General features: G+C 38.3%; 1 protein-coding gene across 4 annotated transcripts; it reads left to right on the forward strand.

Annotated features, from left to right (window-relative positions):
• Positions 1-13,986: 13,986 nt before the first annotated feature.
• Positions 13,987-20,636, forward strand: LOC105058142 (uncharacterized). 4 transcript variants are annotated; one of them, XM_073249171.1, is made up of 5 exons: positions 13,987-14,229; positions 14,425-15,626; positions 17,953-18,255; positions 18,660-18,748; positions 20,069-20,636. In XM_073249171.1, exons 2-3 carry the CDS (start codon positions 14,427-14,429, stop codon positions 18,205-18,207), a joined length of 1,455 nt encoding a protein of 484 aa, XP_073105272.1. In that variant the 5' UTR covers positions 13,987-14,229; positions 14,425-14,426; the 3' UTR covers positions 18,208-18,255; positions 18,660-18,748; positions 20,069-20,636. The 4 variants fall into 4 exon arrangements, with proteins under 4 accessions (XP_073105272.1, XP_073105271.1, XP_019710754.1 ...); XM_073249170.1 differs by lacking the exon at positions 20,069-20,636 and adding an exon at positions 18,863-19,396 and having other exon boundaries at positions 14,000-15,626; XM_019855195.3 differs by lacking the exon at positions 18,660-18,748 and having other exon boundaries at positions 14,000-15,626.
• The last annotated feature ends 903 nt before the right edge of the window (positions 20,637-21,539 follow it).

Consider the following 21,539-nt stretch of genomic DNA (forward strand, 5'->3'; position numbering starts at 1 on the left):
AATATGCAAATTGAAAAATTAAAAATTAGTAAGAAGTTTCTTATTTTTGAAGTGGGTGATTTAAATAAATCTTTTTCAACATCTTAATTCCCTAATAAAAACTATAATACCATTAAAATTTTCCAAAACATGTTATTGTCTCGTTGAGCTTGTCTTGATGAGGTCATTTCCCTGTCAAATCCCGATCATGTCTAATAATAGATTAGGAAGGTTTTCCTTTACTCTCTTTACAAACTTGAGTACAGTTTGAGCATGAGTTTTGCAAGGTTTTACAAGCATGAAGCATGAGCAGAAGTTGTTAGCTAAAGAAAGAAAAAGAGGGAAGCAGTTTGGGGTACCAATAGAGACATTGCACCTTCAAGTTTTCAATAGAATAAATGCATCATCTTCATTGACTAGTATATCCAAAAGCTTAAATTAATAGAAAAAGGATCAACAGCATATATATATATATATATATATATATATATATATATATATCAGACTTGACAACTTGAAAAGATGACTACAGAGTTCCAAAATCTTGGTCCCTTGAACACATCTTTTGCTTCATTTCTACATGCTTTTCACCCTTTCAATACCTATTATAACATAAAAATGCCATAGACATTACTTAATTTTTTCCTTTATATGGCTATTATTGCGGCCAATCCCCTATTATGCCTATCATCGGTGAAGAACACCTGTAAAATGAAGTCCACACCGATCAAAATTGTATCCGACGGAGATCCTCCGATACTTAAATCAGTAGGAAGTGACAAACAACAGATAAGTATTTAAAATGACAGAATATCAGTTCAAAATTACCTTACCAAATGCTGTTCATTTACCTCTTTTTATAGAGGAGTAGTTGGTAACCGTCTATAACGATTAGACACATAGATCCCGCTCGTTCCGACATTATATGATCGTGGGATGGATGATTATACCAGCCATTGGTCATGTTCTGGCCATTATGTGCTTTCTGCGCTGGAAGTTTCAAGTAAGCCGACTGTACGTCGGTAATCAAGATATGTCAATCGTATGTCGGTAGTTGTGGAAGTTCGAATGACCATCGATCGGTAACTCTAATATACCGACGGTCATCGGTCTGAAATGAGTCGAGTTGTCATAGTTGAAGCCCATCAAATTTATAGATAGCTGACTGTCAGTCGGCTAATCGATTGATAGTCGGCAAGTCATGCTTATCAGGCTGATCGTAAGTCGGAATCGAAAGGTTGGCTGAATCGCCCCAACAGTTGCCCCCCACTCCCAAGTCCCAAATAGTCTGACATGCGTATTGTCACGTAGTCTGTCATGTTGGACGAAGAAAGTTGTCACGTATTATCTTGAGCTCCGATTCGGCTGCAGGCATTAATGATTTTTTGAGATATGAGAGGTCTCTAGTCATTTTGTTGTTTCGATATCTATGAGATCATCATTGGGATATCATTTCAGAAAGATAATTCGACATCCGAAGAATCCGAATAATTTGATTCTGACTAATAGATTTTCGTCATGTGTCTAGATATCATTGGCTCTGTGCTGTTCATGCGGATATGGTGAGGTGGCATGATCTGAGAGTAGGTGCATTAAATCATCCGATCAATGGTCGGTTTTGATGTAGTTACGTGTCGATATCTGAGAAAATCTTGATTTGAATGATTTTATCCAGATCATTATGGGGTCCTATATATATGAAGTTGCTTTCATTTGGATTTTCTGTTTTTGCATTCGTCATTCTCCTCTGCAGCAGAAGGTTCTGCCCCAGTGTTAGGAGCTTTCTAGTGTTAGGAGCTTTTCAAGTTTCTCTGTTTTTCGCATCATCCATAGTTTCAAGTTGAGTTTCTACTCCTCCTTGGATTTTTGTTATTTTTCATTTTCAATGGCAAGTAGAAAAATGAAAGCTTCATCTTCTCGAGATAGTCGATCGGAGAACAATTCTCCTTCGGATCTGGAGACGGAAGTCTCTTCCTTGTCTGGATCCAATGTCGAACGGCTTCAAAAACAGTATTGTATCCTGAAGTAATATTAGCTTTCTGCTCCTGGTCCGGACGGTCGGGTGAACTCTTCTCCTCCGACCAGGTTGCATTCTATATCAAGGACCTTCGGACCGATCTTCAATTTTCGATTTTGAAGTTTGTCTAAAATCTTCTTGATTATTATCAATTTTATCCTGTTCAGCTGGCTCCGAACTCTATCTGACTAATTATCAGCTTCGCTTTATTGTGTCTTCTTATCCCGACCAACCCTCGTCCTTCTTTTTTTTGAGTTTTCTTTGTTCTTTGTCCCCATCCCAAGGCCAAGGGTTAGTGGTTTTTCAACCCGAAGAAGGATCTTTCTTTCATCTTCGACCTTCCATCGTCCATTCATAGATGAAAAAATTAATTTTTCTTCATTTCTTCTTTATCTCCTTGGAGCTTTCCTTCACGATGGGGTGGTCCGAGAACTGGCCCCAACAAGCATAGTCGTGTTGATGCCATCGATCGAAAATGTTTCCTCTGATTAAAAGATATAGAAGTTCCACCTCAACGAGAGCTGATTACAGAGCAGACTCTCTATGATGTCAGACTTAGCTCAATAACTTCTTTAGGTATAGCATAGTCGATTACATCACTTTTCTCTTTGTTTATTTCTAAATTTTGTACTGAACTTTATCTTTGGATTGCAGCTATGCGGATGAGGGTACGTGTTTTGACTGCTGACATCTACTTGTATGCTGCCAAGAAGAGGACAGCGATCGATGCTGGATCCTCCCAACCATCGAAAAAAAATCGAATTGATTCCCAATCGGTACTGGTAAGGGAACCCGACGTTCCGTTGGTGATAGTTTTCAAGCCGGTTATTGCATTGTCGGCTCCAACAATGCTTTCTCTAACTGAAATGCCGTCTACTGGAGTCGGGATAGCTAGAGATGAAGATGCTACGGTAGAACCATCAGCGGCTCCATCAATGGAGGTTCGAGCTGAGTCAGAATTCGCAGTCAAACCTGAACAATCTGTCGCTGCACCAGCTGTTCCTCCAGTAGAGTGATCTCGGGTGCAGTCAAGCATTGATTTCTTGGTGGTCTCAAGCGCATGATCGCTGACTGAGGACTGAAGAAAGGTATCGGCTACTTCTGTCGATGATGAATCATTTGCGGGCCTCCCCACCCTCTTAGACATTCGTATCCCTACTGGTGAGTCAGCCTTGGCCAATCCATCATTGGCCAGATGACTCATCGAAGTTGCACTTCTCCCGACTGATAGGGAGAACAGGAGAAATCGGACAATGTCTGAAATATTTTCTTTATTATATCCGACGATGCTTGGGATAAGTTTCCGACATTCCTTTCCTCTCTTCTTTTTTTTTTATCTGACTTGTCTTTTCTTTTCAGTGGGTGCACGATATGTATGCTTTAGAGAGCGGATATCGAAAGATTGTCGAGCTTCATCAGGCGTGGATGGACAAGATGGCGGCCGCCAATGCCGAAAACACTGCTATCATTGAACAGCTTCAGGCGGCAACTGAATGGGAGAAAATGCTCTTAGAAGAGATCTCCTATATGACGGTTGACCTACAGTCCTCTAAAGTCGAACTTGAGTCGGCTCATCAGAGCATCGTGTCTCTCGAATCCTGAGTCAAGAGCAAGAAGCATTCCATCAGTCGGCTTTGGAGGGAGAGAGATGGATGCATCGAGGAGTTAGAAGCGGAGTGCGGAAGGCATCGGGCCACTATGGAGAGGCTGGCACCGACCGATGTAGAGTCGGCCTCTGCGAAGGCAGAAGCTGAGTCGGCGAGAGGTGCTCTGAGTCTGGCTATCGAGAATTTCAAGGATTCACAAAAGTTTAAAGATAAAATTCTCGAAAGCGGATTCACCTCCTACTGCATCGAATTCGAGGATGGTAGAGATGCAGTCAGAAGGTTGTATCTAGACTTGGACCTGAGTAGCATCGTCCCTCCTAGTTCAGAAGAAGAAATTGTTGAGGAGACCACCGTGTCGACTGAAGAAGACGCACCGGCTGCAACAGAATATACTCCAACTATCGAGGCTGTGTCGAAGCAAGGTGATCAAGAAGCTCACTGGTGACCGGTGGAACATTTCTTCCTTTCTTTTTGTAATCAGATAGTTTAATTTTGTAATCGAACTTTGGATCCAATTTTGTAATCTTTTCATCAAAAAATGAAAAAAAATTTTCTAAGTATGGAATCTCTTTTTATTTGTACTTTTAATATCGTACGGTCGAATTTCTGATCATCCATCGGTCAGTTGAATATCGATCGATAATCGCAGTGGAGTTTGTTCACTAGCCGAGTGTCAGTCGACTTAGTATATATATATTTTTTAGATATTTGATAGACGGTGGTAAACCGAATATCTTTCAATTGATCATAGTCAAATCGATATATTTCTCACTCGATCGAGATCAAATCGACGTAATATTCCGCTTAGCTAAAGCTGAGTTGGCATTAGTAGTCATTCGACTTAAATTGATTTTTATAATGAAAAATCGAGATACAGCATGTAAGTCGATTTTTATAGTAAAAATTGAGATATAGTCGATAAGTCAGTTTTTATAATAAAAAATCGAGATATAGTCGGTATAAACTAATCGATTGTTTATTGATTTGATACTGTTGTTTGACTTAAGTCAGTTTTTATAGTGAAAAATCGAGATACAATCGGTAAAAATAGACTGATTATTTGTCGGCCTGATACCATTTTGTAAATAACTCATGGATGACTGAAGCTTTTATGATTCTGAATTCCAATATTTTATTTCGAATGTCATACATGTGAACAACTTTATTGATAGTACATCTTCAAATTATTGACATTCCAAGTCTGAGAAAAATAGCTGTCCCATCAAGAGTTTCTAGTCGATATGCTCCTAGTCGAAGTATTTTCATTATTTTGTAGGGTCCTTCCCAATTCAGAGATAATTTTTTCTGATCTAGAGGCTTTAAAACTTTGTCTTTTCTTAAGATCAGGTCTCCCAGATGAAAGACTTTTGGCTTGACTTTTGTATTGTAATACCAGGCTATTCTTTGCTGATATGCTGCTATTCGAACTTGAGCTTGTTATCGAATTTTTGAAAGTAAGTTTAGATCGACTCTCCGATATTTAGAATTGCTCGACTCATTATACTGTTCCGCTCTTGTCGATGATAATCCGATCTCAAGTAGAATCATCGCCTCTGTCCTATAGACAAAATTAAATGGCAATTCTTCCATCGGTATGCGAGGAGTTGTCCGATATATCCATAAAATTGAATATAATTCTTTCACCCAGAGATCTTTAGCTTCATTCAGTCTGATCTTGAGATCATGTAGGATTGTTCAGTTTGTTACCTCTACTTCACCGTTGGATAGTGGATAGCCCACTGATGTGAGTTTGTGTATAATATGAAATTTTGTATAAAACTCTTTGAAGTTTTGATTGTCGAATTATCGATCATTGTCGGTGATGATGGTGTGTGGTAGACCGAATCTACATATAATCAATTTTTTAATGAAGTTTTTCATCTTACTTTCAATGATTTATGCCAAAGGTTTAGCTTCTACCCATTTAGTGAAATAATCGATGGCAACTACAATAAATTTTCTCTAACCAGATGTCGGAGAAAAAGAATCAAGTATGTCGATTCTCCATTGTGCGAAGGGTCATGGTACAACAATTGACGTCAGCTAGCTGGCTAGTTGATGTTGTATGTTAGCATACTTCTAACATGGTTCACATCTTTGGACAAGTTCAACTATATCTTTCTTCATGGTCGGCCAATAATATCCTTATCGTAAGACTTCATAAGTCAAAGATTTACCCTCCAAGTGATTTTCATAAATTCCTTCATGAACTTCTCGGAGTGCATAGTCGGCATCTGTTGGTCTCAAACACTTCAGTAAGAAAAGAGAGAATGACCTTTTATAAAGTTATCTATTCATCAAGAGATATTGTGAGGCCATTTACCTTAGTTATTTAGCTTTTAAAGGATCTACAGGTAGAATTCTATCAGTCAAGTATTGGATGATCGAATTCATCCAGCATGACTCGTCATTAATTTATAGTACTTCTTTGACTTTATCAATACTCAGTTATTCGAGATATTCGATGAATGTCCGATCCAACGAGTTGAATGAAGTGGTTACAAATCGAAAAAGTACATCAGCTCGAGCATTCTTCATTCTTGAAATGTGAGAGATCTCAAAATATTTTAGAATTGATATAAGATCTTTTACTTTCTGAAGGTACTTCATCATAACGGGGTCTCGGATTTCAAACTCATCTTTAACTTATTCGGTAATCAACTGTGAGTCGGTGAAGACCTTCAGGTTGTCAATGTTAAGCTCTTTGACAATCTTCAAGCCGGTTAAGAGAGCTTCATACTCGACTTAGTTATTTGAAGTTTTAAAATTAAACTGAAGGGCATATTCGATTACAATTCCTTCGAAATTGGTGAGGATGAGACCGATTCCACTATCTTGTGCGTTTGATGCTCCATCAATATGTAGTACCTATATTGATATTAAATCGGCCTCAGAAGTTTCAATTTGCTTTAATTTGTTGTTCCATTCATCCTTATAGTTATTGTCAGATATAGTACACTCGACGATAAAATTGGCCAAAACTTGCACCTTCATCGATGGTTGCGGGCAATATTGAATATCAAACTCGTTGAGTTTTATTGCCCACTTTGTCATTTGACTTGAAGTATCAGATCGGTATAAAATTATCTTCAACGGCTGATCTATCAAGACAACTATAGGATGTGCTTGAAAGTACAGATGAAGTTGCTGTGATGATATGATTAGAGCGTAGATCATTTTTTTCACTCTTAAATATCTTATTTCAATATTATGAAGCACCTTACTGATGAATACCGAACTAACTGCTTCTATTGAAGTCACCAGATAGAGATATAAAGTTTCTCCTACCTTCGACTTTGTAAGTATTTGTGGAGATGCCAGATATCTTTTTAGATCTTCAAAGGATTATCGGCACTCGTCCGATCATGAAAAATCTTTTGCTTGTCTTAAGAGCTTGAAGAAGGGTAAACATCTTTCTATCGATCTTGAGATGAATCGGTTAAGTGTGGTGATCCTTTCATTAAGTTGTTGTATCTCTTTTTTGGAGCTTAGATACTTCATATTGATGATAGCCTTAATTTTTTCAAGATTGACTTCAATTCCTTATTATGACACAAGAAATCCAAGAAATTTTTCGAAAGTTACTCCGAATACACACTTAGTCAGATTCATTTACATCTGATGTCGTTGAAATGTGCTGAAGGCTTCTTCTAAATCCCGAATATGATCCAAAGTTTGGAAGCTTTTTGCCAGCATATCATCAACATTGACTTTTATATTTCATCCGATTTGTGTCTTGAATAATTTATTGACCAGTCATTGATAAGTAGCTCCGATGTTCTTTAAACCGAATGGCATTACTTTGTAACAGTAGATGCCTTTGTCGGTTATGAAGGCAGTGCACTCCTCATCTTTAGGTACCATCCGAATCTGATTATAGCTTGCAAAGACATCTATAAAGCTTAAGAATCGGTGTTTCGAAGTCGCATCAACTAATTGGTCGATCTTTGGCAAAAAAAAATTATCCTTCAGATGTACTTTATTTAGATTTGTATAGTCGATGTAGATTCTCTATTTTTCATTGATTTTTTTCACCATCACTATATTGACGAGCCAATCGAGATAATTAGCTTCCCTAATGAAGCCAGCCGTGAAGAGCTTGTCGATCTCTTCATTGATGACCTTCTGTCTTTCAAGGTTCACACGGTCTTTTTTTCTTCTTGATACTATGTACATGAGAAGAAGAATGAGATCACCGCGGAGGATGGGTGTGTGGCGAGAATGCCGAGAACGTGATTGCTTGACTCAATGAGAATGCTGAGACAACCGTCGTTCTGGAGATGAAGAGGGTAAACGTTGTGAAAGACGGTGGTTGTGCCTAGACAGCACTGAATGAGCCACCGACTCCTCCACCGATGGTTGCTGCTGCTATTATATTTGTTGTTGTTGGAGGCTGTGAACTACCTCAGTTAACACCTTTATTTGCTGCATTAAGGCAGTAATTTGTACGTTCGTGGTGACTACAGGATGCGAAAAGTTGGGCTTTGCCAATGGGGGAGGAGAAGGAATATCTTTCCGATGGAAAGATTGTCTCGCAGATCCTGTTGAATGCTAAGCTCTGGTCTTAGATATGGTTGCTCGTATTCTCCTTCCTGGTGCGTTAATCTGTTGCGGTCAATCCCCTGTTATGCCTGTCGTCGATGAAGAACACCTGCAAAATGAAGTCCACATTGATCGAAATTATGTCTGACAGGAATCCTCTGATGCTTAAATCAGTAGGGAGTGACGAACAGCAGATAAGTATTTATAATGGCGGAGTATCAGCTCAGAATTGCCTTACAAATGTTGTTTATTTACCTCCTTTTATAAACGAGTAGTTGGTAACCATCTGTAATGGTTAGACATGTGGGTCTCACTTATTTCGGTATTATATGATCATAGGATGGGTGGTTATACCAGTCACTGATCATATTCTGACCATTATGTACTTTCTGTGCTGGCAGTTTCAGATAAGCCGACTATACATCGGTAATCAAGATATGTCGATTATATGTCAGTAGTTATGGAAGTTCGAATGACCATCGATCGGTAATTCTAATATGCTGACGGTCATTAATCTGAAATGAATCGAGCTATCATAATTGGAGCCTATCAAATTTATGGACAGCCGACTGTCAGTCGGCTAACCAATTGAAAATTAATAAATCATATTTATTAAGCTGATCATAAATCAAAATCGAAGAATCACCTGAATCGCCCTAACAGCTATCGTATGAAATGTTCCTCCCAAGATTCCACCATTTTGAAGCTTGCATTAAACGTGGATCATTCCCCCGTAGAATTTGTGCATTTGCATGTATTATTAAAAATGCTGATAGCTAATGCTTGCTCACGGAGTCAGAATCCCCATGTCACTAAGAAGACCAACAATATCTCAATGCCATTTGTACAGGATGGGGATAATGCCATGGCAGGCCTCTCATGGATCCTATAAACCAATCACTGAGACAGTGAAAAGCATGGATTTCGAATCATCCATCGTACCATAAAAATGATACCATGATTCCATGAGATCTCCATGCAATTATTTCGGTCCTGGTGACCGATGGACTTTTTGGGTGGCCATGACTCTTGGGCTTTCTCGTTTGATCAAGTAATGTGGTTTGTTGATACGTCCATCTCGCGTGCACCCTGTAAGGTCGAAGGGTGCGCATGGGAAGGTGTTTGGTAAAAACTACTGTTAGACTTTAATATCCATGACTGTTTAGAAAAAGAAATGGATATAAATTTAAATAGATAATTATATCATTTTTTTTCAAATATCTGATTATATTCATAATCTTATTTAATTATATATAATATTTATATTTTTTTAAAAAAATAAATAATCATATTAATATATTTTTAAATTAATTTATTATCTACTTAGTAATATTTTTACTTATGTGGCCATCAAGTTTATCCAATTTATATCTCTATTTATATTCATACTTTCGATATTGATTTTTATCTATATATATCTCAAATAAATATAGATATAAATTTTTACATCTACTTAAAATTTATATCCATATCTATTAGCATAGCCGTCCAATCTTTGGGCATGAGCTAATAAGAGATTTTATGGAAAGGCTTAAGTTTTTTTTGATAAAAATAGAAAGGCTTAAGTTGAAATGTGAATAGTTAATTAAAGATTTCTAACCCTTGAGATTAGTTGATGCATCAAAAGAGTCAATTTATTTTATCCGAAAAAAAATCTAATTGTTTGTGCTAGTTTGAAGTCACGTAGGCAACGTAGAGTTTCCATATGTCTAGTGCACCACATAAGCATATAATTGAGAAGCATAATCTATATAATAATAATAAAATGATATATAACTATTAGAGATGGTATTCTGTGTTAATACGTAAGATTATAGAATAATCTTTTGTAACATCACATATTAATTTTTTTATATTTTTTTAAAAAATAAAAAATATAAATATAAATAGTATGATAAAAAAATAAAAAATATTTTACTAAATACAGTAATCTTCATTAGTTTGGGTAGTTATTTTTAAAAAAATATTTTAAAATTTTTTTTGATCTCATCGTAGAATTAACTGATAAAAATAATTTTTAATGTAAAATATTAGGTTGAGTGCTGGTTAATAGTGACGTAAAACATGGATCTTTTGTCTCAGCGTCATATGGTCAAAGCGCACCGCATTCCGTTATTTGGCATGTGTTATAAATGTCCGGGCCATGGATTGTAGGCAAGGAAAAAAAGTCACGAGAGAGAAGGTGCAGAACAGCTTTCTAGAGGTGCATGAGAAGCTATGCACAAAGGTACCTGGCGAATGAAAATTATGTAGACCATCATATATTGTGACGCAAAATGAGGTGAGAATATGAATCGGAACTCTTTGTGAATCAAAACAACCCCTTTGACACTAATCCTTTGTTGAATTTAGAACGGCTGGTTTCATCTTTTCAGAGTTCGAAGTCCCTTGCATGTTCCATGTGGAAGAGGAGATTGAAGTTATTATATATTACATATTATGGCCTAAACAAGTTCTTCTGAGAATACATTTAGGATTCATTTGGTTTATAAGAAATTTTTTTTAAAAAAAAATATTTTTTTAAAAATTTATTTTTTAAAAAATTATTTTTTAAAATAAAATTTTAATATATTTAGTTGATCATGAGAAAATAACTTGCTAAAGAGAGGCTTGTATTTGGTTGAGCACTCATTTTTTTAAAAATATTATGTAAAATATCTATGATATTCTTAATAGATATAAAATAATACATTTTATCCTTAAACTTTATATATATAATAATATTATATTTATATTAATATAAAAATAATATTAATATATTATAATACAATATTAGATTATAATAATTTATTACATTAATATATATTATATTATGTTAATATAATATTAATAATTTAATATAATAAATTCATCAATATCTTAATAAATATAATATTATATAACATTATATTAGTATAAATATTAATATATTAATATTAATACTATATAAATATTATATTAGTATAAATTTTAAAATATGATAAATATTATAATATTAATATAATATTATATTATCAGTATTCAGTATTTCATCCTAACCATCTATGATATTTTACAAAATCTTAATCGTAGATCTTAAAAAGATATTTTAGGCAAGAAAAAAGTACCACAACTTTCATCCCACAGGAAGTATCAAAATCCATCACCCATAGGTTTCCACTTCTCATAAAATATGTGAAGTGACTTCTATTGGAAAGAATTTTTTTCATTCTCTATTCTCTTAAAACTCCAACCAAATAAAGGGCCTCCTCTTCATTTCGCAAGAACTGCCTCTTCTCTTCTCAATTTCCTGCAAACCAAATGAGTCCTCAAGAATATTTGGTTGGAGGAAGTTGGGGTCTACAATCGGAATGAGAATGAGTGACTTCTATTACAATCATTTGGTTGGAAGGAGTTCCATTCCAATTTTGATTTGGAATGAAATAGAAATGACTCGGTTTATCTAAACTTCAATCCCTACTATCTCTTAAAAATTCAAATTTTTATTCCAATTCTAATTTCAATTCTGAACAATTTTGTTATTCTAATTCAGATTTCAATTCATTGCGATTTCGATTCTAATTCTTATTTTGATTTCTGATTCCGGTTGTAAACCAAACACCTCCTCAAAGTGAAATCGGACAAACAAAGAGTTTTTGTCTTGGAAGTTTTCTATTACGGTCACAGCTGGGCCAACAGTATTTTTTTTTTGGGATCAAACTTCTTCTGTGCTTTGTTACTGTATATTTTATATTTACAGTTCTTTCGCTATTTCTGGCACCACCTACCGTGTCATGCAAACTTTGTATGTGTTACTCTGTTTTCTGAATGAAGTATAACATGCTCACTTTATCAAAAAAAAGATTTATTGGTCAATCATGCCCAGCTTGCCTCGAATATATATGAAATTAAAGTTATGCTTTCCATAGCTTTTGATGGGCAATTATACGTATGTACCTGCTGTGAAAGCAAAAACAAAAAACAACATGTATAAGCTCCCCACTTTGCCTCTAGCAGGCCATTAATTAGAATACTTATATTACTATAACCAAATTATGTTAGAGTAATACTCTAAGGTACCACTGAATCATGAATGCCATGCAGTTGATAGGAACAGTGTGATGCCTGGAGGTTGGTGCAATTTTTAAAGAGTTGGTTGGATCACTACCTGCAACACCAACGGCACGATTCATTTTTGTTTTCAAGCCATCAAATTGAAACACAAATGTTTTGGCATGATTGAGCACCATTAGCAGCATTTTTTGTGCGCCACATATTATAATACATCACACATGCAACCTACCGTCTCTTTTGTGTGGCATTTGCTGATGCACCAAGGCATGGATTATCGCCATGTTCCATGACCTCACAAAAAGATCATTTATCTTGCACAAAGTAATAATGGAGATATTGCAAACAAAAGAAAAGGAGCCGAACTATCAAAAAAAAAAAAAAAAAAAGCCGTCGAATGAAACCCAATCTCCATTGTAGGTGATAGCAAATTTGATTGTGAAAGATCTCCCTCGTTTGAAACCATTATATTGCGGCAGATTTCTACCCTGATCGGAATGTCTAGAGTTAAATAGAGGCCGCGAGCATTGTGAGTCCTGCAAAATAAGATCCAATCAGAATAGAAGATAAGTGTGAAAGATAATATACAAATTTATAAATAAGATTATAAATATAATTAGATATTTAAAAAAATATATAATTATCTATCCAAATTTATATTCATTTCTTTTTCTAAACAGACATGGATATAAATATCAATATTAATTAAATATTTAATTTTTTATTTAAATTTAAATAAATTTAAATATAAAAATAAATTCGAATGAATATTATCTAATTCACTGTCATTCTTATCAATCATATCCAACTTAGATAATAACACATACATGCGCCGACAAAAATCTAACGGTAGTTTTTACCCCCTCCCCAAAAAAAAAATCTAACAATAGTGCTCGGAGCTACACCTTTCTATGCGCTCCAATCGGCGGGGATAGATCAAGAATATCGCCTCCAAACGACTCTTATTTCTATCCATAAATAGAGGTCTTAAAAAAATCCTCAAGATATGTACATAATATTTTTTGTGTTTCTTCTTTTTTGTTCTAGTTTTTTTATTGGAACATCGGAAGATTTCCACTGGAGCCCACTCCGACAAAATTTATTTTATAGGTCTCACGATGTTTGTGGCCTCCATGCAACTCCAGCTATCTTGATCAGAGCCAGGAATGTGCTGCAACGTGTTAGATTTATATGTAGACCAGCAAATTCTTATTACATGACATACCACTTTATTCTCAATATTAATGAAAACAATGCAAGGAAACATACTACATTGGGAAGTCAATGCTTGGGCAAAGGACTAATTGTCATAACATTAAGGAAAATAATACAAGAAAACATATTAGTTAGGTCATTATTGTTAGGATAAATTTGGATGGACTTCAGTTAACGATCATCATCTCCATTTGTGACAGATACGGGCTCACACATTTTCTCTATCGATATTATCTATTTTCTTAAATCCTCAATCACAATTCAGAAAAAAAAAAAAAATCTCTACTGACACTAGTCAAACGCATTTCTCTTTCTCTTTCTCACAAAAAAAAACACAACGTACTCAACCCCACATCTATCGTTCAAATGATCCACGTCATCAATCCGCGATATCTCATTCAAAGATTCTCATTTGCTTGGCCATCAAAAATAAAATAAAAACGTCCCACCCCTATTCCGTGCAGATCCGGTTCATCTCCATCTAATAATTGCCGGGCTCGAATCCAACACTTCATCCCGAGCCATCGAACCCAACCAAAATTTAAATAAATAAAAAATAAAAACTTAAATTAAAATAAAAAAGAAATAAAGGGCTGGGGTTGGGGCGGAGAGGGGGAGACAGGAGAGAGAGAGCAGGAGGGGGCGGAGAGAGGGAGAGCAGGAAAACAAACGAAAGCGCATCGCGGACTCGTTGCGAGGGTGTTTTTTCTCTGGAGGGCTCGCTGGATAGAGGAGGGAGGGGAGAAGAAAATTAGAGGGAAAAATTGTAAATTTCTCCAACTCCTGGGGTGAGGCTCAAGGTTTCTTCGCTCGTCCCCTTCTTGCTGAATCTAGCGTTAGGTCTTTTCTTTCTCCTCTTCCATTTCTCCTTGCTTCCTTGTTCTTTATTGATGAGTGTAATCGATTGATTTTTGGATTCCGGGGTTGGGGGGGAGCTTGGTCGATTGAGAGGTCTTGATCGCTTATTCTTGGTGTTTTTTTTTGGGGATTTTTGGATTGGGATTGGGCATATAAGGTTTGTGCATTGGTTTTTAGGAATGGACGAGGCCTGGGAGAGAGCCGTGGAGACGGCCCTCGAAGGACAGGCGGACTCGTCCTCGGCGCCGCGAACCCTAACCCTAGATGGGGCGGTGAAGTGCCTCCAGGGGCGGCTTCCGCCGCCGGGGCTGCTGGAGAGGTACCAGAGCCTGGAGCATCTCTCGATCGCCAACATCGGGGTCTCGTCGCTGGAGAAGTTCCCGCGACTCCGGAACCTACAGCGGCTTATCCTCTCCGATAACCGGATCGCTGGCGGGCTCGAGTTTCTGGTGGAGGCCGGGCTTGATTCGCTGCGGGATCTCGATCTCTCCAACAATCGGATCCAGTTCCTCGAGGATCTCGCGCCTCTCGCCCAGCTTCGTCTCGTGTCGCTGGATCTCTACGAGTGCCCCGTTACCAGGGTCAAGGACTACCGATCCAGGGTGTTCGGGATGATCCGGACGTTGAGGTATCTTGACAAGATGGATGCTGATGAGAACGAGCGGCCAGAGTCGGATGACGAGGAGGAGGACGAGGAAGATGACGAAGAGGAGGAGGAGGATCCGGGGAGCGGCGAGGTTGATGGTGGGGATCGGGCCGGAAGGTCGGTGAATGGCGTTGGAGGAAGTGGTAGAGTGGTTGCGATTGTCGATGTGGATGAGGACGGTGAGAGTGACGCTGATGAGGAGGAGACAGAGAGTGGTAGGAGGGTGGAGGCCAATGGACTGGGGCGGGGGTCACATCACCACCTATCGAATGGGTTCCGGGTGGCGCCGGTTGGAGCAGCTTCCACTGATATGGAGGACGAGGAAGAGGACGAAGAGGAGGATGTGGAGGATGAAGATGAGGAGGAAGAGGATTTGGTGGAGGAGATCGATGAGGAGGAAGGGGAAGATGACGATGTGGTCGAGGTGCATGATGTCGGGGACAGTGATGACGATGCTGATGGGGTCGAGGAGGTTGGGGAGGATGAGATAGATGAAGAGGATGATGAGGAGGAGGATGGGGATGGGGATGGGGATGAAGATGAGGAGGATGTGGAGGATGAAGAGGATGATGGTGAGCCTGGGAGCACGGGGAGGTTGACGAGCACGGAAGGGGAGATTGATGGGCATGAGCAGGGGGAGGAGGATGGAAACGGGGAGATTGGTGAGGAGGATGAGCAGGGAGTGGAGGAGGATAGGGAGTATGAGGAGGGTGATGGTGAGGATGAAGATGAGGTATATTCCCATTTTACTCTGCTTTCAGTAACTATTTTATATATCATTTTGATTAAGAAATATATTCTCTTAATTGATTTAGAGATGTTGTGTGTTCAGTGTCTTAGTCTAACCTGTTATTCAATATTTATGCAGAAATTTTATGTATTTTGTGTTTACAATGTTGATCTACGGGGATTCATTTTCTTCGTTTGGAAGCAGTGTGCTGTTATCCTTTGATGCAATATTTGACATTTCTGATCTCTCTGTGTGTGTGTGTGTGTGTGTGTTTCTAATTTTTTTATTTTTAATTGCAAAGACATGCTATGTCTTAGTTGGGGTTGGCATATAATTCCATATTCTGTTATTTGTCTCTGATTCACTTACAAGTATTATGAAACTAGAAGATAGTTTCTCTTTTCTAATTTTTCTGTTCTTAAATTTCTTCTGCAAAATTATCTGCAACCGTAATATGCTTTGATTACTGGGTAGCATATGAAAATAACAGAAGAGGCATATTTTGATTAATATGTTGACAGGTTCTAGTTGGGTTAGTCATGGTGAAATAGCTTCAGGATGTGAGTTGGCATGTTTATGATCTGACAGCAGTATTATTTGGATCTCACCACATGCATGGATGATATATATATATATTTTCGCAAACACAGTTAAGGCACAAAATTATGTTTGCCGTCCTCACGGAGGGGAACTTCACTATTTTGATTGAGATGGTTTAAGATGGAATGCGTGTTTGTTATTAATAGTTTCAAACTTCTATTATGTTATTTTGTGTTTAGCTTTAATCTGCAAAATTATTATCTGATATACTCTTGGTGATTTTATGAGTGTTTTGATTCTGGCAAGTTGATTTCATTGGTTGATGGTATGACTTAGGAAGTAGATTAACTGTTTCTTTTTTTCAGCTAACAGGGCTTTGCCATGCTAGTAAGATGTGTGTTGACTCAAAAAGTTAAAGTCAAGGAATTGGGTTTTATGAGTATTTTTTTTAAAAAGTTATTCTGGTGTGTTTTGTTGGTTGATAGTGTGGCTTAAGAAATGGGTTAGCTCTTTTGTATTATCTGCTAATGTGGTTTTACTGTGCTATTAAGATGTGTCGACCCAGAAAAGGCAAAAGAAAAGGGATCAGGCTTTTTGCCTCCTTTTTTTGTGGCTTAGGGCTTACAATTGCTCTCTGAACATGAATAGTTACATTGAGTATTTTACATGTTTTAGCAGATATGCCTTTGGAAGGCTAGAAGAATATGGAAGTTTCAGTTCTTTTTTTTTTTAAATTTTGTTACATATGTGCAAGGATATATGAATTTGAGTATGTAAATAAATGTATTTGAAGTATCATAATTGTACATTAATTTTTTTTATCACGTTGTATGTCTTGGAATCGTTAAGCATATTTTTTTGTCCTTGGTCTGGATATTAGTGCCTCTAGGTCAGTTTTGGTTATATGAGTTTAGATATCATGTATTTTAGGACTCTGCTGGAAGTATTCTTCATTTCCAAGGCTCAATATGAATGACTTAGCATTACTTTTGGACAAGTTTTTACAATTTTATGGTTGATGGCGTTTGCCTAGGTCATTGACTCTGTAATTAAAAATCTGCTGTAACTTAGTAGTGCATTTATTTTATTTATTTGTTATTGTTTGGTAAGCTGTTCCTTTTTGCTTTTATCCCTGCATCCTTGTCTACTCTACTGCTTTTCAGTGATTTTTTGGTAATGGTTTAATAAATATCTGAGGGTTAAGCTGATTGTATATGTTTTTCTTTTGGATCATCATTCTTGCTTGACTATTAGTTCTTAAAAATAAGTTAATTTTCATTATTTTCTTTTTGTATAATCTGTTGCTGACCTATGCTTGTGGAGTTTATAATTTTTGTAAATTCAAAGTATGCTTTCTAATTTGCAGTTATGATTTTTATTTTGGATGTCATGCTGAAGAATTTGAATATAATATGTTTGTGCCTGATGTTTGGAGTAATTTTGATGCAAGCAATAATGGAACTTCTCTTATGCTATTTCCCTGGCATTTGAGATTTCTTCACTTGGCTAGATGTTGACATGCATAGGTTCAACTTTGTCCTTTAGTTCTTTACAATCATATTTCCTGTTTCATTGTTTTATTTTATTTTATTTTATATTTATTTTAAATTTTTACGTTTAATGGATGCTCTGCTGTCGTTCATCTGTTCTCCTTTCCTTTTTTTCAAATGCCTGTCTTGTGTTCATTTTTTTTTTTGGTTTTGTCTTAATGTGTTGATTTGTTTTAAAACCTTTACTCCCCATTTTAATTAATGCATGCAATGGCGGTTTCTGATATTGTTTTTTGCAGGAAGAGGATCTCGGAACAGAATATCTAGTGCAGCCGATTGCTCAACCTGTGGATGAGATTGGAGGAAGTGATTTTGATGCTTGCAATGAAGAAGATGAAGACGAGGTTGATGATGATGAAGTTGATGATGATGAGGATAATCACAACAATGGGGTCCTGCCACACATTCCTTCATCTTCTCAACCCAACAAGAGGAAGAGAGATGAAGAAGATGATGACAGTGTTGAGGATTTGAGGTCTTCAAAGCATCACTGATGATGTTTCAGCAGCAGTGTACATGGATGCTGGTAGAAGAAACAAGGGGTGGGTTTTTTTCCCTTTTATCTATGTTTGTGTAGACTTGAATTTGGTAGTTTAAAACTTGGAGGGAATGACTTTGTAGCTTGGTTTATTCCCTCCTTATTTCGAAAGTTCGTTAGTGTTCCTGTAAGAACCCGGTTCCTTAGTCGACCGTTACAGCCCTTACTTTCAAATGACAGTTATATATAGATAAGTGGGGTTTGAGTTTTCCCTCCAAATAGATCAGAAGGTTCAAAAGACAAGTAGCCGTTGCGTACTGTTTGAATTTTGTAGACTCGGCAATGGGCGAGTTGTTTCTTCTTGGTTAACTTCTCTGGTACCTGTTTGGAGTGCCGCATCTCTGTTTCCGCTTGCCTCAAAGCATTTATTCTGACGCTCTGTGTTTGGTGTTGGTGTGGCGTTGGCAGATGCTTTCTTTTTCTTCCAGGTCTCGCGGCGCATACGGACGGGGGAGTTGAGCATGTGTTGCAGGAAATTTGATGCCTTAATGAGGGCGGTAAGATTATTTTACGACTATCTCTTGCTTGTGTGTTTTTACATGTCACGTCCATTGGATGCTGGATGAGTGTCATTGCAGCAGTCTTGACGTATCTCTCTCTATTTTTAATAGTGTGGGGTTGGATGGTTCCGCCAATCCACCATTGACTTATTGTTGGTGCTCTGTTCACCCGCTGGTCATGTTACCTATCAGAGTGAAGGGATTGGCTAGGGCTTAGGAGCTGTGTTTTGTCTGGATGTGGCGTCGGGTACAGCTCAGAGGCTCATCTGGTGCTTGTTGGGATGTATAAAAAATGACGAATATCCTGTTGGAGGTGAGATGGCTCTAATCCGATTGTTGACTGGTGGAGGCTTTGGTGGCCAGCTGTGGTTGATTGCCTATGAGTGTTGGTACCGCTCTGCCTCACACGGTTGTAGTGGGCCCGGTTGGAGCAATTATATATATATATATATATATATATATATATATATATATATATATATATATATATATATATATGTGTGTGTGTGTGTGTGCGCGCGCTCGCGCGTGTGAAAGAGGGCGTTTTGCAATTTGTCACTGTTGGGGACCACAAGCAGGCCCGTATCACATCCGAAGGCGGTTTCGCTGACAAGCTTTGTTATCGATTGGATCTGTTCTTTGTGTGATAGGTGGCTAACCCACGGGGACCCTTCTCTCATCATATCGTGTAGTTGTTGGATCATATAATCTGTATCATTTATCTCCTCAAATCTCTGCCTTTATAATCATGCATTCATCATTTACCGGATGTGAGCGGGTTCGGTCGGTCCAAACCACTGCAGCAAAATTAGGTTTAGGTTTTTGTCTAGTAGACATGGCTTGCAGGGCTCAGGTCCATGACAGTTTCGGCCTTTGGAACATATCTGTGGCCATGGGCAAAATTACTCTGAATTAAGCCTTTTATTATTTTGTGGCACGTGATGAAATGGTCGAATTAATAATTAGAAACTTAGAGAAGAACAATCTATAAATTCGGCCGTCTTAATCTCCTCTAAAAAGGATCCGAGTCACGTGTGGACAGAATGAGTGTTAATTATAAATTCTTCGAAATTTTTGATTGCAAGGTAACCATTTAACATCAGCAATCACTGTTCCTCCAGCTCAGACCACTTCAAAAGCCGAAGAATTTGCTGGGCCTCTGTCTTATTCGTATTTGCTGGGTCCGCGTCCACTTTGTCAGTGGTCACATGACTCATAGATCGCACCAAACTTGACCAGGAATAGTGTCCTAGTTGAGTAATCTCCGCCCGACTTTTCAGATGGTCTGAATGTTGTGGTTATCATCTTGTGGTGCAGGTCATCATTCCTGGTCTTTAATCGGACGGTCGAAGCGCAGACGAAACGAATGGCCCCTCGACGGCAACGAGGACGAACGCGAGAGACGGAAAGCTCCGGCTTCCTCCCCACCGTAGATGGCGTCGCCTCCAAGAATGCTGCGGTCACTTGAAATGCGAAGGACGCGGAGAGTGCCGTCGGTGGCGGGCCTTTTGGCGAAGCCGGTGATCGGACTGTCGCTTTACACGCTCAAGACGACCGGTTGCTTGTCTCCCGCTTGGGCCTGGGGTGTCGATTGGGGCGGCGGAGGCGGTGAGCTGCCTGGTGGTGGCTGGCATCGTGGGTTGATCTCTCTTCACTAAAGTGCCAACCAGGTCCGGCCTCCCCGCCCGGCGCTAGGGCTTGCTCGGGGACGTCGACGACGAGTTTCCGCCCTTCGTCCCTTCTATCTACGTTGTTGATTAGTTTCTTTGCTTCTCTCTCTCTACTTGATTCCAGGGAAGGTATACAGTTTCAAGTGACAAACATTGAGATGTTGGTTTGGCCTTGCAAGCCGAGTATCAGAGCCGCAGCCATTATCACTTTATTACGTTGATGGGTTCTGCATTGCTTGACTTGGTGGGTGGGTGTGTGTGTGTGTGTGTTAAAAGAAAAAGATATCAAAAATCTGATCAGCATCAGCAGCACACTTTATCCTTCCTACTTCTGCCAGAAAGATTAATATGAAAAAGCCACAATAATCCAAACAAGCTGAAAATGCAGCGATGCAATGTGAAAATAAAACTAGAATATAAAATAAATTAAACAAATAATGTTAAGAGCATACTGCCTTGATTTGATTGGTCAATTGGACCCCAAAATAGATCGTTCCCCATTTTAGATTTTGATGGAGCAGTAGTTCTGTTGTTTTTTCATGGTTGATGCAACCTTCATTTGGATGGAAGGTACAACCTTGGATGGGGATGATTCACGAAATGGCCAAGAATAATTATTCACATGACCATTCCTACCTGATTGGACCTTGGCGGGATTTGGCATTGGAATCCAATGCTGCTTTCTTTTCCTGTTCCCTCTAAATGTTCCTTAATGATGCGGGTTTCTGAGTCTTCACTAAATCAGCTCGAACCCTTTTCCAGGGAGTAAAGTCTGCTGAAGATGGACCACTCTTTCTCTGGTTGTGTCAGGCGAGTGCTTTTGTCCTTACCAATAGAAACTGGGAAAGCGGAGAGATCAACCGAAGCCACTGGCAATGACATCTTAACTCCAGCACCTTTAACCTTGGCTGGCTGCCTCCTTACGGCTTCTTTTGTGTCTTTAGCCTTGATAAAGTTATCACCATTGATCGCTGAAAAGTCGACATGGTGCCGTGGTCTCATGGAATTTGCCCAATCCAGAGCGGGTGCTTGGACTACCTCTGCGTAGCCCAGTAAGCCTACACCTCTTAGGCAAAGCTTTCAAGTGGAGCTGCAAGAGAGTGGGAAGATATTAGAAA

Source organism: Elaeis guineensis, chromosome 15 (assembly GCF_000442705.2).
Source record: "Elaeis guineensis isolate ETL-2024a chromosome 15, EG11, whole genome shotgun sequence".
Classification (NCBI taxonomy): domain Eukaryota; kingdom Viridiplantae; phylum Streptophyta; class Magnoliopsida; order Arecales; family Arecaceae; genus Elaeis; species Elaeis guineensis.

Coding starts and splice junctions, on each gene's coding strand:
- LOC105058142 (XM_073249171.1), top strand. CDS start 14,427: ATGGACGAGGCCTGGGAGAGAGCCGTGGAGACGGCCCTCGAAGGACAG. Junction 15,627..17,952: donor ATGGTGAGGATGAAGATGAG/GTATATTCCCAT, acceptor TGTTTTTTGCAG/GAAGAGGATCTCGGAACAGA.